The 18,078-nt window shown below is 55.9% G+C and overlaps 1 protein-coding gene across 7 annotated transcripts in view; it reads right to left on the bottom strand.

The window, feature by feature from the left end:
• Positions 1 to 18,078, bottom strand: part of CTBP2 (C-terminal binding protein 2) — a 158,891-nt gene that overhangs the window by 23,690 nt on the left and 117,123 nt on the right. The window contains exon 1 of one of the 7 annotated variants that reach the window (XM_011287608.4): positions 11,741 to 13,570. The exons of the other annotated variants lie outside the window; for them this stretch is intronic. Within the exon in view, the coding sequence (XP_011285910.3) occupies positions 11,741 to 13,394 (1,654 nt within the window). The 5' untranslated portion in view covers positions 13,395 to 13,570. Of the gene's footprint in view, positions 1 to 11,740; positions 13,571 to 18,078 lie in introns of those variants that run through there. 7 annotated transcript variants of the gene reach the window in all.

Here is an 18,078-nt window from a genome sequence, read left to right on the forward strand (position 1 = left end):
CTGACCAACACACCGCCAAGGTCACCGCTTCCCCAGGGACTGCGCTTCGCCACCGTGAGAGCCGCGTCCCACACGGGAGAGCAGCTGCCGGTGTTTGTCAGGGAGCAAACATCCGCGGGAACCCCAAGGGCTCCGAGCAAGGACGACAAGACGGCTCGTCGCCACCGTAGGGCCTTTCCCGAGTGGCCGGACGCTCACAACCGTGCACCTGTCTGCCCGGAACGCGCGGACACCGTGCTACGGGGCCGTGGGACGCAGGCCTGGCTCCCAGGCCTCGTCTGTGCACCCCGCTCCAGCCCTGGGGAGCGGGGAACGGGGGCGCAGACCCTGGTCTCCCCCTGGCCCACGGCTGCGGAGGGATGGGCTGTCCCTCCAGGACTTCCAGAAGGGCTCTACCTGCCCACAGTGGGGGTGGGGGTGGGGGCCCACCAGCAGAGGCCACTGGGCTGTTCCATCGGAGTATGTCTCAAGTGCTAAAAATGTGCCCATGGCAACAACAGAAGGAGATGTTTGAGAAAAATAAAATGAAATAAAGATGAGAAAAGAAGGGGCAGTTGCCAGAAGAGTCTGGCAGAGGCAGGCTTTGCACGCCCACTCGCGGCCTGTGTGCTGCTGGAGTGTCCCTGGCTCGCGTAGGGCTGACAGGACTCTGCGGGAGCCCCAGGGGGCCGCAGTCAACCCACCGACCGCAGGGACTCGCCTACCCCAGCCTCTCTCCACGGGAGCACTTGAGGGCCCTCGCACTCAGAAGGGGGCTGTGGCAGTCTAGGGGACACAGCAAGGTCAAGGAAGCCCCTGGGGGGGGGGGTGCCCGACCAGGCTGAGGACAGACCCCCACTCTCTTTGGGGCCCGGAAGGGCCTTTCCTTCCAAAGGACGGCAAGCCAGATGCTCAGGTGACCTGTGACCCGGGAGCAGCTGCGAACGACCCCGCCCCTACAGGCCTGTCTCACCAAGGTCCTTGGGCTGCCCGTGCGTGCCTGGCACCCTGGTCTTTCCTGGTCACCACATCAGCCACTGGGTCCTCTCCTGGAATAAGACGGACTGACTCCTTTGGTGCCCCCTCTCCCCTCGCCCGGGGAACAGACAGCATGCTTTCTTCCTGAAGGCCCCTGGAAGAGCCCGGGAGACCCAGGCTTATTCCTCTGCCCATATACTGCCCAGGCCCAATGCCCGCAAAAACAAAATAGTGCCCTGTTTCTTAGTTACAACAGCCACCAAGGCCGGGACGGGAGAGGGAAGAAGCCCAAGGCTTTCAGCTAACTCGGTTTTTTCATGTATCCCTAAAACCAAAGAGGAAAGAGATTCTAAAGACCCTTTAACAGGCTTGCTATCCGGTGGGCCAGCAGCCAAACGTGCTGCCCTCGGGCCCCAGAGTGGCCGGGAAGCTGATTTTCCCAAGCACGGCAGCTGGTGTGATGTCCCCTCCCTGCTCTTCTCCTCTGTAACTTTTTTTTTCTTAAAATCTAATGACTCCCAAAGTGTTCCAGGCTCAAAGCCCAGTTCACAGGAAAACACTAGAACCCATCACAAAGTCATATTTATTCCATCAAATGAAAAGCAGCTCATAGAGAAATCCCCCGTGGGGAAGTGGGGCAGGTTGAGAGGTCAGCTTTAAGCACCGCAGAAGGAGGGGGGTGGCCGGGCCCATGCCGTGCGCCTGGGGACAGCGTTCGCCTCTCCAAGGCACGGCCCCCTTCAGCAACGGAGGAAAATCGCTACTTCCCTTGGGCCTCGGCGATGCCTCCTGAAGGGCTGGCCGGAGGAAGAGGCAGACACCCGGGAGAGGAAATCAGACGGCAGCTGCAGGAACAGCTCGCCCAGACCCCAAACCTGCACGCGGTGGGTTTAGCAATCGCGCCTGGAGGAGGTCCAGTGAAAATCTTAACCAATGTTTTATAAAAATTAGAAGACAGCACCGCAGGAAGTGGCCAGAAGTCAGGGAGCCCCTGAACGGAGCGGGGAAGGTTGGGCCATCAAGGGGAGGTAACACACGGAGGCAAACTGCAAACCTGGCTCGTGCAGACTCTTTGGACGGGTGGTCAAGGGCAGGAGACGCCTTGGGATCGCTCAGAGAAAGCTGCTTCTGAGCGATGGGGCTCAGTGGTTCCCTCCGGTGCACGATGTGGATTTTTAAGGGATCTCATTTCCCTCTTTACTAGGGTCACTAGGAAGCCTGGAGTGAAATTCCCACCTGTCTTTGGGCACAAGACCGCACGGAAAGCTCTCTGTGTTCTGGCCGCATCATCCAGCTTCATTTTTTTCTCCTGTGTTTTCTTTTTCCACCACCTACTCGATTCTTCCCTCGTGTGTTAGAGCCCTCCCCTTTGCTAGGCTTACATCCTCTTAGCACAAAGGGGTGTGTGCCTTCCACTGGAGCACACAGAAGAGTTAATTTCCTTGGTGCTCCCAAAAGGCAGCACAGCACAGAGGAAAGGCTCTTGGCTCTGAGGCACAGCGGCAGGGCCCCCATGCAGCTTGCAGGGCCCCAGCTGGGGACAGGAATGTACCCAGAAGGCACCCAGGGAGCTGCACGTGCACCAAGCTTGGCCATGAGCAAAGCCTGGGCCAGCGTGTGGTGTGACATAGTCCTCAGGTCTCTGGGGACGAGGGGAGCCCATCACCCCCATGTCATATTTGAGGAAACAAGCCTCAGAGCACCATGAGACTCCTCCAGAGTCACCCCCTTGACCCTGTTCTTCTCGCTAACATAGACCTTCAGCCTCCAGCCTAGGCTTGTTTCTCCTTCCCGGCTTTATGCCACTTGACTGTCGCACTGAGCTTGGTGGCTCATCGTGGCACAGAGACCAGTCACAGGCTTGGAGTCAGACAGGCTGGCTTCACGTCCCAGCCCTGCGGTGTGACCTGGGCGAAAGCACGAACTCCCTGAGCCTCAAGATTCGTCATCTTCACGGGGCATCACCCAGTTTCTCAGGACTTCAGATGGGATAATCCTTGTCAAATGTTCCAGAATGGTGATCATTCCCACCATTTCCTGGGCTGATTCACCCCCTACCCTACACTTTCACGTGGTCCGTGTTGGGAGCACTCACTTCCCCTCGGCCCCACCAGCACCTCAGCTACCTGGGATGGGGACCCCGAAGTCAGAGTTCCTGCCCAGAGCCCTCATCGCTTCGTACAAACTCAGCACACCGGGATGCTTCCTCCCGCGGCGATCTTGTTTAAACAACAAGTTGTTCCGCTCACATTTGGCAAAACCTTCCTGGGACCAATTCTCAACGGCTCTCAGGAGAACATGTCCCCAGAGCCGCCCACCTTCTCAGCGGGGACGGGCATTTACAGGTTTGATTTTATGCTCCCCTAACAATTTGGCAAAAAGTTGTTTTATTCATACGCTGCGTACCGCTCGCTATTTGGCTAAATTTAACTGCCGTGTACCTTCCTGTTCCTTGAGCAGTGGAGGGGGTAAGTACAAGTGAACAGACTGTTTTTTCCCTTTACATGAAAAACAACTAGAAAGTTCTTTGTGTCAGCCAGCCTCCGAGTGGGGAAAACACCCAACAGCAGCATGTTTAATCACATTCAGGCTCCGTATCGCCAACACGGGCTAGTTAGTTATGGGCTCCAAGCATTATTTCTTTTTCATAAACCTAAAAAACAAAACCAAACCCCAAGCTCCTATGTACTAGCAAGGCTCCTGTGAAAGAGCTTTAGAATTCTTGACTCATATAATCTTGGCGACAAGAAATTGGTTCCAAATGCCTGAAAATCTTCCAACATGTGCCGGTTTTCTCTTTTTAAAAAAATGTCAACTGGGGCGCCTGGGTGGCTCAGTCGGTGAAGCGTCCGACTTCGGCTCAGGTCATGATCTCGCGGTCCGTGAGTTCGAGCCCCGCGTCGGGCTCTGTGTTGACAGCTTGGAGCCTGGAGGCTGCTTCGGATTCTGTGTCTCCCCCTCTCTCTGTCCCTCCCCATGCTCATGCTCATGCTCTGTCTCTCAATAATAAATAAACATTAAAAAAAAAAAAAGTCACTCTTCTTTGGAAGATTAATCACCAAATGCAATACATCTAGGGTGTGGTTCCCCTGCTGCCCTGGCCCTGAGCCCCCTCAGGTAGCTCTGCTTCTCTGAAAGCAAATGCAAACAGAACTGAACACCTAGATAACCACAGGCGGTAGAATGAAGGTGGCTGGACCCCTACTTCACACGTGCGCACACATTTGCACTCAAAATGGTTCAAACTTGGCTCTTCTGGATGGAAGAAGTAATGCTGTCAAACCCTTAGACAGAAAATATAGGCATAAATCTTCATGACCTTGGATTCATACCAAAGCACAAAGCAAGCAAACAAACTGGACTTCATCAAATGGAAAAACATTTGTGTTTCAAGGTCAGTATCGAGAACATGAAAAGACAGCCATAGAAAGGCAGAAAATATTCACAAGGCACAAATCTGATACCAAAGGCCAGTGAGGACTTCCCGTCTGCTTCCTGGGCCCCGGGTCCGTGGGAAGACCCATGTCAAGCCCTGGGGTCAATGAGGTCAAATGGAACCTGGAGAGCCCCAGGGTAGAGCACAGATCACGTGGGAGACCAAAATGGCAAACAGACACATGAAAAGATGCTCCACATCACTAATCATTGGGGAGTTGCAACCCCAAATCACAAGATGTCAATTCACACCTGGTGGAATGGCTACCAACAAGGAGACAAGAGACGAAGGGTGCTGGCGAGGGGGTGGTAAAAAGGAAACCAGGTTCGCCGTTAGTGGGAATGTAAATTGGTCCGACCACCGTGGAAACCAGTATGGACGTTCTTCAAAAAATTAAAAATAGATCCGTTATATGATCCAACCATTCCACTTTGGGGTATATATGCAAAGGGCAGGAAAACAGAATTTTCAGATGTATGCGCTCTCATGTTTATCAAAGCATTATTCTCAACGGTCAAGATGCGGAAACAACCTAAATGCTCCTCCACAGATGAATGGATAAAAAAAGATATGCTCCGTGTGCACAAATTACTCAGCCACAAGAAAGGGGGAATATTCTCCCATTTGCGACAACACGGGTGGCCCCTGAGCATGTTATACTACGCCCGAGAAGTGAGACAGAGGAAGGCAAGTATGTGGAACCTCAGATATAAGTGGAATCTAGGAAGGTTAAACCTGAAAAACCCAGAAAGTACAATGGTGGCCACCAAGGGGTGGCCAGAGCATAGGGACAAGAGTGTTAGCGTTTCACGATGCAAACTTGCAAAAAGCGTAAGCCATAGAGATCTAACGCACAGTACGATGAATTTAGACGACACTGTATCATAATACCACTATATCAGCAATCACGTTGCCATATACAAACGTATCAAAGTAACACCTCAAACTTGCACAACATAACACGTCCGTCCGTCATATATATGCAGTTAAGAAAATAAAGAAAAGGTCACGTGAGAAAGTTGATGGTCGGGGAGCCTGGGTGGCTCAGTCGGTTGTGTCCAACTCTTGATTTTGGCTCAGGTCATGATCTCATGGATTCGTGAGCTCAAGCCCTACACTGAGCTCTGTGCTGACAGCGTGGAGCCTGCTTGGGATTCTCATTCTCTCTCTCTCTGCCCCTCCCCTGCTCGCATTCTGTCTCTCTCAAAATAAATAAACTTTAAGGGGGGGCGGGGGAAGAAAGAAAGTAGCGTGGTGAAGGGCTCAACCAGCTTCTCCCTTCCTTGGGCAGATAACTGCACCAATACTCACCCCGACTGTGGATCTGGCTCAGCCCCTTGTGTCCCTAACTCTGCAAATCTTCCAGGGAAATTTGGCTGTGTGGTTGGGACCACTGCCTCTTTGAAAGATTTGAGAGGTAGTCACCCCTGGAGGAGTCTGAAGATAGGAAGAGATACTGAGACACAAAACTATTCTTTGGAAGCCGAAGCGGAGTCTTCCAGCTTACTCCTTGAAGGCAGGGCTCGTGAGGGCGGAGGAGGCCCCACTCCTTCTAAAACAGGAAGACAGAATGGCCATCTAGAGATAAGGCACAGCCAACCTGTGCCGGGAGACATCGGGCCCACCGGAGAGGGTGTGGCGACAGGAGCTCAGGCAGAGGTGGCCAGTGTCCCGGGGAGGTCCAGGCACCAGCTCCTCCCATGAGAACATGGCTCAGCTCTTCAGACTAACTTGGAGGAAAACACAGCAAAGACTAACCTCATTAACCCCCCTCTGTGTGTCCCACACATTAGGCAAAAGCCCTGTGGGGACCCTGTAGCCCTCCAAGAGGGCCAGAAGCCCCCGTTACACAGAGGGGTGGGGACTTCCTTGCCGTTAGGCAGAGGACTGGAGTTCACACCCAAGTACCCAGGCCACACTCCCTGTATGATCGCCGACACGCACCTGTGCAGAGGGGGATGCAGTTAGCAACACAACGTCGGAGGGTGAGCTGCGTAAGAATTAAGTTCATAGAAATTCCCAGACACCCAGGTTTGGGAAAGGCCCGTTAAGCTCTAATGATTCTAGCCTGGCCTCTGAGCCCCCAGTGCCCCTCAGCCCAGAGTCCTGCCTCCAGCCTCAGGACATAATGACGAGAAAGGCACCATTCCCGAAGCAGGCCCAGTCTCTGGCCAAGGCCACACAGGTTTGAGGACCTCAACCCTCAAGTCACTTCTTCCTATGCCCGCTGCATGCACACACGCCCACAAGGCTGGTTCGGTTCCTACCCTCATGTGGCAGACCCGGACGAAGAAACCGAGAACTCCATACACTTACCAAAAGACACACAGCAGGCTACAGACGTCCCAGCCATGCATTCAACCACCTTGCTATGTTCCTGGGCTGCAGGGTACGTGGGTTTTCTAGGAGCTCAATAAGAACTGAGAAATTCAGGGGCGCCTGGGTGGCGCAGTCGGTTAAGCGTCCGACTTCAGCTCAGGTCACGATCTTGCGGTCTGTGACTTCGAGCCCCGCGTCGGGCTCTGGGCTGACGGCTCAGAGCCTGGACCCTGCTTGCGATTCTGTGTCTCCCTCTCTCTCTGCCCCTCCCCCGTTCATGCTCTGTCTCTCTCTGCCTCAAAATAAATAAACGTTAAAAAAAAAAAAAAAAAAAAGAACTGAGAAATTCAGACTCTGCCCAGTAAGATCAGCTATAGGAACAAAAGGTGGTATGGAGTTCGGGTTCTGAGTTTAGTCCGAAAAGGAGAAAATGACCGAGATCCAGATTCTTCTGGGCGCTGACAGATGATCATTCCCACTCTGGGCAAACAGTCAACAGTGATGACCGGGAATGACCCATCAGTCCAGGTGAGCTCCAACAGGGGTGGGAATGGTGGGGTCTCCAAGAGGGAACGGCTGCATCTAGGCCTCGAATGCAGAGGCCAGGAGCAGGTGACCACAGAGGGAGGGGGCCCCTTGAATTTGGAGAACAATGAACCGAAGAGCCACATTTGACGCCTAAATGTGCACAGGGGCCAGCCTGAAAGACGGGACAAAAGCTGCCACTTTTATGGGCACAGGGAACGCATTTTAGGGGTTTTCCTCGCTTGGGAAGGCTGAGCTGTCAGCACCTCTGAAGTGCATGGCTCCTTCCCGAGCTTGATTTGTAAGGGAGGCAACTGTAGAAAAGAGGGTCCTGGCCAGAAAGAGAGACGAGAACTGGCTGAGTGGCCTCACACAAGTCTCCTTCCTGCTAGAAATTTCTTGGCCACCGAGGTACAGACCACTCTGTAAGAAAAGAAGTCCCAGAGTTGCCCCGGGGCGGGGGGGGGGGGTCACAAAACAACAGCCCGGACTCTAAGAGCCCTTGCAGGCTGTGACTCCTGCACACAGGTCTTTGCTCCCTCACGCTGGCTCGAGTCATGTGCTCTCCCTCGACCTCCCCACAAGGTCTGCATTTGATGGCTGTCCTAGGGTTTGTACTGTGCCCTCAGCCTTTCCCTCCACTGCACACCATGTCCATAGACAAGTGTTCCCAACCACATCGGGCTCCCAGAAGGCCCCCGCGTGGCCCCCTGGTTTCACATGGCAGCACGCCCCACCCCTGACAACACCCCAGGCTGTGGAGCATCTGAGGACCACGCTTGGGTCTTACACGATTGTGAGCGTCAAAACATCTGACTTGGGGCTCAGCACACAGCAGGGGCACGGTCAGTGCTGAAGAATCGTGCCCAAGTGCAAAGCTCACAACCTGCCTCACTTGGTCCACAGTTTGTGTTCAGGAGTGTTAAGGGTCTCCCTGCTTCCCTCACTCATCTCTTTAGTCAAACGGCAAGATCTCGCCAAAGTAATGCTATTCAGCAGAAGGGATGGTGTCAACCTGGTGTCCTGCTGGGTCAGCTCAGGGTCACAGTCCCCAGATCCCCATCCCGCCCCTCCCAGGCTGGCTCTAACCTGGGGTAGGGAATGGTGCGAATGGCTGGCACCGGGTGCCTCTGGGGCCTCACCGTGACCTCCCTCCAGCCCGATGGTTTGAGAGTCCTCACCCTCAAGACCAGGGAATCGCCTCCCTGTCCACCTGCCAGCACAGACCTTCATATGCCCAGGGCCCCTCCACAAAAACCAAGGACGGGGAAGGAATCACCAGGTGTGCATGGCCCAATCCTCTGATTCTGTTGAGACTGGGGTTTTCCCCTGGTTGGGGGGGGGGGAGGGTCCCAGCTTCCTACCCAGCAGGCCAGGTACACACACGTCAGTGCCACATCCAACAACGCCACACGCGTGACCAGCTCTGATGGCGGAGAACGTGGGGACAACCACCCATCTCCCCACAGCCCCAGTGGAAACGGACCTTGGATGGGTCCTGAAAGGTCCTCGGGGCAGCGGCCCCCGCTACCAGCTGGGGGTCACAACGCTTAATGAATCCAGCTGCATGCAGAAAAAAGCCTGGAAGGAAACAGACAAGCCCCAGAAAGAGCGAGCCCTGCTGCATTTCTCATCTGCAACCACGAGCTCTGGGCGTGCTCTGGGTGAGCCCTCCGCAGGCTGTGTGCTGTCGTGTCCGGGGAAGACAGATTCCGAAGATGGCTGCAGTGCCGCTGTTTACAGGAGGCGCCCTGCTGCACTGTCACAGAAAGGGCTCAGTCGACACCACGTGATGCGGGGGAGGGGGCACCGCCGGGTTGCAGCCACTGCCGGAAGGTTCCGCAGCTTGTGCCACACAGTCAACCAGGTCAGCGCGTGAGCCACAGCAGGTGCACCGGGGGCCGACGCTCACGCAGGTCTGATGTGCAAGCCCCCTAATCCCGGGTCACGTGGGAATGGCGGGCTGCACGGGGGTCCCTCCTCGTCCGGTCACCCTGAACTGCCACGGACTAGCAAGCAGCCTGGTATTTATACCCACAAAGCCGGCCGAGATGAAGCAGGTAGTTCGTGGACTAAGAAAAGCAAGTAGGTGTCCCCACATCCAAAGCCCATAAAAAGGAAACCAGGCACTGAAGCCCTAACATGCAACCCACTGGAAACCTACAGATTCCCTCTCCAAAGAGAGAGAAGACAGTCCCCCTTCCTGGTCTTCCCTGCTCCTCCAGATCACCCGGAAACCTTTGGAGTTAGGTGAAGACCAAGACGAAGAAGATTCACTACTCCTGCTGGCCGTGTCGCAAGTGACCACGGCGGCCAGAGCTAGATTTGAAGATGGCCATCGCCCAGCTCAGCAGGCAAGCGGGGACCGCGGGTTTCCAGACTTGAGGTCTGTGCTGCTTCCCTTCAACGTAAACGTTCCCCTCGCAGAGGGGGGGGGAAGGGCTGCCGGGAGCTCGACTATAGGTTCCAACCGATCGAAAGCCGGCTGTCGATTCTATGAAGCCTGCCACCCCAAATGCCACTTCTGCAGGCTGCGAGCTCCTACCCCCGGGTCCCCGACACGCCGCTTTCAGGGGAGGGTTATAAAGACACACTGCATGTACGAGAAGGGACGCGGAGGAAGACGGCTGCTACGGGCTAGATCATCCGACAGAGAAATTTATTTGCTGGCAGACTTCCTACTTCAGGCTTCCTTGGCACTGGCTCACTGCCACGCAAATGAAACAAAAATCAATATCCTTTGGTCTGCAAAGCAGTGTGTTAACAATCAGACTCCAAACAACTTAAATAATATCCCTTACCCCGGACCCAAATAATGGGGAATGTTTTCGTGAGAAGGCGGTGCGAAACAAACAGGAAAAAAAAAAAAAAAAAAAAAAAGGAGAAAATAAGGCAATTTTACAGGTCCTCCTTCAGCAAAACCTTTCCAGGACTTCAATGAGGAGATAATCTTTCTGTGATTATGACCAAACCCTCTCGTTGCTTAGCAACACATAATTAAGGAATATGTTTTCAGATCCGCTTTGCAAGCCCGGCCATTATCAGATGGAATTACTGGAGCAACAAATGTCATCGCCATGCAAATTAGTTGGTTGCAAAGAAAGAATGTTTGGGAAGGAGGAGGTGCACACGCTCTTGGTGTGTGCATCTGACTTCCCTCCCATTGTACATTGATCTTAAAAAAAAAAAAACAAAACCGTAAGTCAAATACATTGTATGATCAAACTTAAAACAAACAAACAAACAAACAAAAAAACCCCACACACAAGACAAAACCAGAATCTACGGTGCGAGACAACAGAAAACTCCAATTGCTCAGTCCCGTTTCGGAAAGAAGAAAGACACTGCGAATGCGGGTGGATCCGAAAAAGCAAAGTAGCCATTTCAGTACCCTGGTAGCCACTAGGTCACCAGCTCTGCGCACAAGATAGGTGAGCTACCTCAGGGTTTCAAGATCAGGCTCCCACAGCTCTCGAAGGGGTTATTTCCAAAAAGGCTCATCCTGTTTTCACACAAGTCCCTCCACCCGAGCATTCTAGTTATTCAGAAAACAAAAATTCATTTAAAAGGGGTTTAGTTTTCTAAACTGGGGAGGCAAGAAGGAAGAAAGAAAACGGATGTACAGCTTGAATCAGCAGCAAGGATTTTACAGTTCAAAGCAAAGCGTTGTTCGGGGGGACGTCCACCCGGAATCTTACCCACAATGCCCAAGGAAACACACGTAATAAATTATACTTGTCTCCTGCTTTGAAGACAACCACCTAGGATGGTTCTCTCATTCCTCGACTTGAACATATATTGTTCCCTACAAGTCAACAGAATTCCCAACCAACCGTATTCCAATGAGATTAAGTCTGTTTTTGAAACAGGGAGTTCTCAGGGATTTCGTTCGTCATCTCGCTTTAACACACAAGTCTGGCAGCACACCAGATTTTAGCTCTATGGTGGGTGACAGTCCCACCTCTGACGCTGTACAGAGACACGTCAGGGCTGGGGGGGGCGGGGTTCCATGCTAGAACATACTTCTAATGGCAAATGAATGATCAACGATTTACAGGAGGCACTGGATAAACACCCCTGCCTTCTCCAAAGCCACCGAAGGTGAACTGGAGAAAACGTCACACACACCCCCCTCCCATGGGCCAACGGTTTCATTCTGTCCTGAATGAAGCCTGGGTTTCTCCCAGATACACCGTTGTGGGTCACCACCATAGAGGCAAGTTCCCTAAGCAACCTGAGCTGAGCTAGAGACACAGGAGGGTGCTGTCCCAGGGGGTCCGCCTGAAGGCAAACCTGCGTCACCCAAGCGAACCTGTGTCAACTGGCTAGCTGTGGCCAGCTGCCTCGCCCGGGAGTGTGTGCGGGCATGAGGGCGCAGGGGCTGGTCTCTCCAGGCGTGGCAAGAGAGCAGTAAGAGCGTGAGGCCCCACCGTCCTGTGCTCAACCTCTGCCCGCACCATCCCCTCACCGTCCCACGAGGAAGGGCAGGGGTGGGTTCATTACTTGGTTCTGGAGCGAGCATGGTGGAGACGATGATGGGGGCGCCCGTCCGCCGGGCCACCTTCTGGTAGGGCGAGTGAGGCGTGTGGAGGCTCTGGCCGGCTGGCGGCAGGGTGGACGGTTCCACGGGGACACCGGGCTTCTGCAAGAGCTGGGGGCTGCCATGGGGGGTGGGCAGGGGAGACGCGGGCCCAGTGCGTTCCCTCTTGAGCAGCTCCATGGGCACCGTGTATGCCGTGGAGTAGGCCGTTCTGGGGCCTGGGTGAAGGGGAGGGGCCGGGCCCGGGTAAGTTAAGGCCACCCCGGCGTGTGGGGGGCACGTGGGGCCCGGCCGTGCTGTCAGGGCGCAGGGGGTGGGTGAGCCGTACCCAGAGTTGGAGGGGAAGGGGGGGGCTTGGGCGCCCACCCCGGGGGCAGAGTAGGTGGCCGCCGTCTCCAGGAGGTGCTGGGATGATGGTGCGCTGGAGGGGCGGCGGGCCGGGTCTCCTGCTCGGGGGGATGCCGCCTGCGGGGGACCCACGGGCTGGGGCTGCGAGGCCGCGGCGCCCAGAGAAGACAAGTCCCCGTGGAGCTCGCTTCGGTGGCTGAAGCTGCTGGAGCGCACCCGGGGGAGGGGGCCCACCCGGCCCTGCCTCCGCAGGTGCATCTCGGTCCTGCAGCCGGCGGCCAGGCGGCTCAGCACGCGGGCCTGGCCCAGGTTGGGCGCGACGCACTTGATGTCCGCGTCCTCCATGGTGGCCAGGACGGCCGGAGAGTCAAAGCCCTGCTGCAGCAGGGCCACCAGGGTGGCCTCCGCCACCCCCTCGGCCCGCAGGAGGGCCAGGAACTCAGGGAGCGCGCTCCTCCTGCCCCCGGGGCCCTGGAAGGATGGCAGGACCGCCTCGCAGTTCTCGTAAACCAGCCCGGAGACGCTTTCCCGGGCAGGCCCGTAGCCTCGGTTCAGGGCTCCCGGGGCCACCCCCGGGCCGCCGTCCGGCGCCGCGGCCGTGCTGGGGTCCACGACCAGGCAGGTGGGGGCCGCCTGCCTGGAGAGGGCGGAATCCACAGGCCTCTCGGCGACGTCGTTGTAGATCTGGCTGGCGGGGTAGGCGGGGGCCTGGGCCGAGAACCTGCCATCGAGCAGCTCCCCCGCACAGTGCGTGGGCGACGGGGCCCGGCTCTGCGTCCGCTGCCCCTGAGCCACCCCTTTACCCGCGGGGTCCCGGTACAGGTGCCCGGCATCCTGCAGGGCGGGGACCCGGCCTTGCACCTGATCCCATGTCAGCCTGCCGCCCGTCACGCCGTAACCAGGCAGCGACCGGCTGGGTCCCGGGTCCCGCGGGTGGCGAGCCTCCTTGGGCACCCGGGCGGCCGCATCGCCGTAGTAATCCCGCGGCAGCAGGGCGCCCCGGCCAGACATCAGCGCCTGTCTGCTGTCGTAAAAGGCGAAGTCGGCGACGGGGCTCTTGCTGCCAGCCACAGAGTTGAAGAAGGCCTCCCGGTAGAGGAAGGGCTCGCCTGCGCCCTGGGGCTCGTACCACGGTCCCGCCGTGCCGCCGTCCGCCACGGAGCTGCTCCTCGCCGGGGCCTCGGCCACCTCCCAGGGGCCCTCGTACCACCCGGCAGCATCCCAGCTCTGGGATCGGCCGATGGGGACCTGCCGGCTGGGGACCGGCATCGGGAAGGAGGGACGGCGGCGGCCGAGGCGGGGGAGGCGGCCGGTCTCTACGAATCTTCAGTGACACACATCACAGCCGGCCTGCTGCATCCGAACCCTTCCCGGACGGCAGGAAAGACCAACTGGGGGTTTTCTGTTTCAAAGTACGGCCTAAATTATTAATCCTCCGAAACCTTAGTAGGCAAAACACAACACTCACGGTAACTTCGCCTCACTCCCCAGCTGCAGCACCAGAGTCCCGGGGACGAGGCTGCGCCCAGCTCGCCGGCCCCCCTTCCTCCCGGCGGGCGAGCTCACATGGACCTCGGCTCTCTCAGCGTGGGGATTAGGAGCTAAATAAAACCCCTAAAGCTTTTGTTCCATGTGACATCTCGTTAGACGGAGGAGGAGGGCTGAGGGCTCCAGCCAGGCCTCCCGACCCACGACTGGGAATTATTTTCACACTGAAGCCCTGGCTTATCTCCTTCGTCCTCACCAGGGCACTTTTGGGATGAGCACCCCCACACCCCCCCGCCTCGGATCGCCTAAAAGTGACAGACGGAAAATAGGAAAAGACTGCTTTAATGTCAATTCAATCTTAATCCAACCTGATGAAATGTTAATCCACTGCACACGGCTAAGAACAAATTCAATGTGAACAGGCAGGCAGGATAAAAAGGGGAAAAAAACAATCTCATGCACAATTCTAGAACACGAGGTACCCTGAGAAATGGGCCAGGCCTGCAGCCCGATGCCCCGCCGATAGTGAGATCTGGCTCTGAGAGGACTCCGGGGTTACCAATCACATGAGTTCTGCTGCTCAAGTCCAGATGCATTCTTTGCCTTATTATCATAAAACACCAAACCCTCCATCCTGCCAGGGACAAACAAACAAACACCTGCGGTGTGTGATCTAGAATTTACCATCTTAAGGACTACAACAGAAGGGCACCTGGGTGGCTCAGTCAGTTAAGCCTCTGGCTTTGGCTCAGGTTATGATCTCACGGTTCTTGAGTTTGAGCCCCGCGCCGGGCTCTGTGCTGACAGCCTGGAGCCTGCTTCGGATTCTGTGTCTCTCCCTCTCTCTGCCCCTCCCCTGCTCATGCTCTGTCTCTCTCAAAAATAAACAAACATTAAGAAAAGAAAACTTAAGACCGCAACAGAGGTCAACGACTAAGCCCTGACATTAGGAAGCAAAACCGGGAAGCTTCTGCAACTTAGGTGTGCCTGCCTTCCTTCATATCTGTTCACAGGAAAAGCGTCCTTCCAGCAGGCTCGGTGAACTTCGATGTTGGGGAGGCTTCTCCATAGTCCCACGGATTAAGATCCTTACATGGCTCAGAGGGACTTCAGGTGCAATAACACAAAGGACAACAGTTACTTAATTTCGATAAGGAACGGCCCACCTCTGAGCATTCAACCATTTCTTTAAAGAGAGAGAAGGGTCCCAGAGAAACAACACAGAGCCAAGCTACAGGTTCCCCTCCTCCGACCATTGGAGCCCATGACACCGAACCCACCACAAAAACAAAAGCTCGTGATCATGATGCTGCAAAGGCGGCGTGCCGTTGAGAACCTTTACAGACGAGACACTGTGCGTGTCTGCAGCCGTTAAACCGGACTGCTGTCTTCACCCACGTCTACGTCAGATTCGATTTTTCACTTACGAAAAACACCGGTCGTTAAAAAAAAAAAAAAAAAAAAAAAAATTTTTTTTTTTTGGAATGAGAAATACCGAAAATTTACGGCGAGAGAGGAAAGTAGGTGCAAATCCTACTTTGAACTGGGGGTGCGTGGCAACGCGAGACAGTTTAAGGGAGCAGGGCTCTATCCCATCTCCTTGTGTCCCGGTGCACACGGGCATACCAAACGTGGGGACCGGCTCTGTTTATACCAGCGCTGTTCCCCCAGAGCTCTGTGGCCACCCGCGGACTGTTGAGAATCCGCGCCAAGGACAGAGCCCAGGAACCCAGTCTGTTACCACTTCTGAGCCCCCAAAACACCAACAAAGCCTCAAGGTATCTGGAAACATATGCTGGCAGGAGGAGACCCGAATCTTCCCCCGCGATCCCCTCCTGGGACGCATGGGGGAACAAAAAAAAAAATTAACAAGCCACACTGCCGAACGTAGGGTTTCCGCGTATAAAAGCAGCCTGCTGGTGCCAAGGTCGGTAATTCCTCTGCTGGCACGTTGGTGCCCGTGGGCTGAAGGGCCTGGCTGGGCAGGCAACGAGGAAACAGGCCTGGCCACACACAACACAGTTATTTACACGCCTCCCCAGCAGCCCCGGGATGTGTCCGCTTAGAAGACACGTCCAAACGGACGGGAGGGTGGTCTGGAGCCCACAACCAAATGGAAACAGCGCTATCTGGTTACAGCAGATCACTTCCCGGCACGGCTGGGCTGGCAAGCTGGGCAGGCCCACCGTGGGCAGGTTCTCACCGCTCAGGGCTGCGGAGGCTGGGGCGCGACACCCGGGACCCTTCTCAGACGGAGCACAGGACACAAGCTAGGCACGCCTATCAGGTAGGTCACACCTCAGCCTGACGGAGGACACGGGCCAGGCACCCCCGAGAAGCCCCGGCCCACGTCTACCTCGTCACCTTCCCCTTCCGGTCTTGGGTTTTGTGGCCAAAAGGGGGAGGGGTGGGGACTCTGCCCCATCGTCAACACTTCCACCGGCTGGCCGGGCAAGACGGGAGAGCAGAGGTGACCAGAAACAAGGCCTCTCTGGTGTCACGTTCCTCCTACCGTTTCCTTCTTAGAGGACGTCCACATTGGTCAATGTCTGCACCAGGCCCCGTTCCAGGTGCTCTGGCCCCAAGTGACTCTAGAAGCAGCAATGATTAGGTCACATCCCAGTCACTGGGGATGGAGCCAGGGGCCCTGTCCTGGGGGTGGCCACAGGGCGTGGGACGCAGATCATACACGGCAGAGCAAACGCTCCGCTTTCCAGAATTCCCTGCGCTGACCTTGGGTCACTCTGCCCCGCTGCTGCCCGAAACAGGAAACCTCGTTAGCGCAGTAATTCTGTCATTTTGCTTACGATTTTCCAGAACCCCCAGGTACTGAAGAGGTCACCTACAAAATTAAGTGCTAGAGTATCAGAAAGGAACTTCCTGAACTTGGGCTGTTCCCGCCCCTCAGCGTGGGGAGCACTGGGCTGCTGTTGGAGCCGGGGCCCCCCTCCCTCTGTTAGTGGAAGGTATAAAACCACCTCAAGCCTCAGGATTAGTCAGTCCATCGTGCCATTTCCTTTCCTTCCCATCTTGTCACCAAGAAAACGTTAACAGTGTGTGGTGCTGGCCCGAAAGGCTCCGCTCCTGGTACGGACACATCGCTTCAGAGGTGAGCGCGTCACCCCTGGAGCGCACCTGCTCACCCGGCTTACAAATACCTCGTTTAAGGTTCAAGTTCTCTGACTGAAGCAGGACCGTCTCGAAGAATGTGCACGCAACAGCTCCTATGAAACCAGTAACAGATTTCTGAGAAGGAGGGCAAAGTGCAATGCCAGAGGCAGGGCTGGGGGGGGGCGGTGGGTAGGGGGGAGGCTCCAGGGGGGGCGCCTCCCCCTCCGCACGGGAATGAGGAGGCCCGCGTCTCCTTTCCGTCCTCGTCCAACTCATCCCGCTTGGAAGCCACCCAAACTCACGCAGCCCCGGCTCCACAAGCCGCCAAATATTAGGACAGATGTTTTCCTGTGTTAGGTGAAAACACCTGTAACTTGACTCACGCTTTCCCCAACGCTCTGGCAGATTTTTCTCAAGTGCGCTGCAGCTTCTTCGAGACAGCCGCTTTTCTGCAAAGCTCACGTTTACGAAATAAAGCGAGATGGGCCCAATTTCTGAGAGGATCAGGAGTCCCCCAGACTTAACCCTTCAGTCCTGCAAAGAGTTTCGCTACGGAAAATTGCACCGAGGGAAAAGCCATCTTCCGAAAGTTAAGAGACAACCCAAATTCTCTTGCAGACAAAATGAACCCAAGCCAGAGCGGACGTCGTAGAATAACCCGAACGGCAGCCCCGGGGTGGGGGGGGGGTTAGATGCCAACACCCTCCCGCAAAGCCAATTCTTCATTTTCCCTGTGTGACAGATCAGAAGATGCTCAGAGATGATCTGGAAGGTTCCAGAAGGACAGGGAGGAGAATCAAGGAGGGCACAACCAGCCAGCTCGCCCTTGGGCAAATCACCAATAAGCATCTCCTGTTCCAACCGCTACCGTGACCTAGGAAACTGCTTAAAAAGACAAGAAAAGTATGGCTCTGGGGTCTAAGCCCCACATTCATTCACAAATCAATTACACGTTTCTCAAGCATGAGGCGGAGTCACCCAATCTAACGTTTGGACTCACATGAAGGGCACTGGGTCTGGCTGCCTGTCCACGGACAGCTGTGCTGTGTCCCGCCTGGTGGCAATAAATGCTTGCTCCTTCTCAGGAGGCAGCCAGGCCGAGCTTTGGAGCATTTCTGGCCAGCCTTCCATCTCGTGGTCCCCCTCCAGCCCTTGGGCCCCCAAGATCACGGCAGCTCCACAAGCGCAGGTAGAAACCGGAGCCCCCAGAGATGCTCCCCTGTGCCTGCTGGGTCCCAGGACGGAAGCCACGGCAGCGCCCACGCCTCTGCCTTCCACGGGCGGCATCTCCTGGGGGACGCGGCAGAGGTCGGTGGGTTACGCACTATTTTCCCGCAGAAACAGGGCCAAAGAT

This window comes from Felis catus, chromosome D2 (genome assembly GCF_018350175.1).
Source record: "Felis catus isolate Fca126 chromosome D2, F.catus_Fca126_mat1.0, whole genome shotgun sequence".
Lineage (NCBI taxonomy): Eukaryota > Metazoa > Chordata > Mammalia > Carnivora > Felidae > Felis > Felis catus.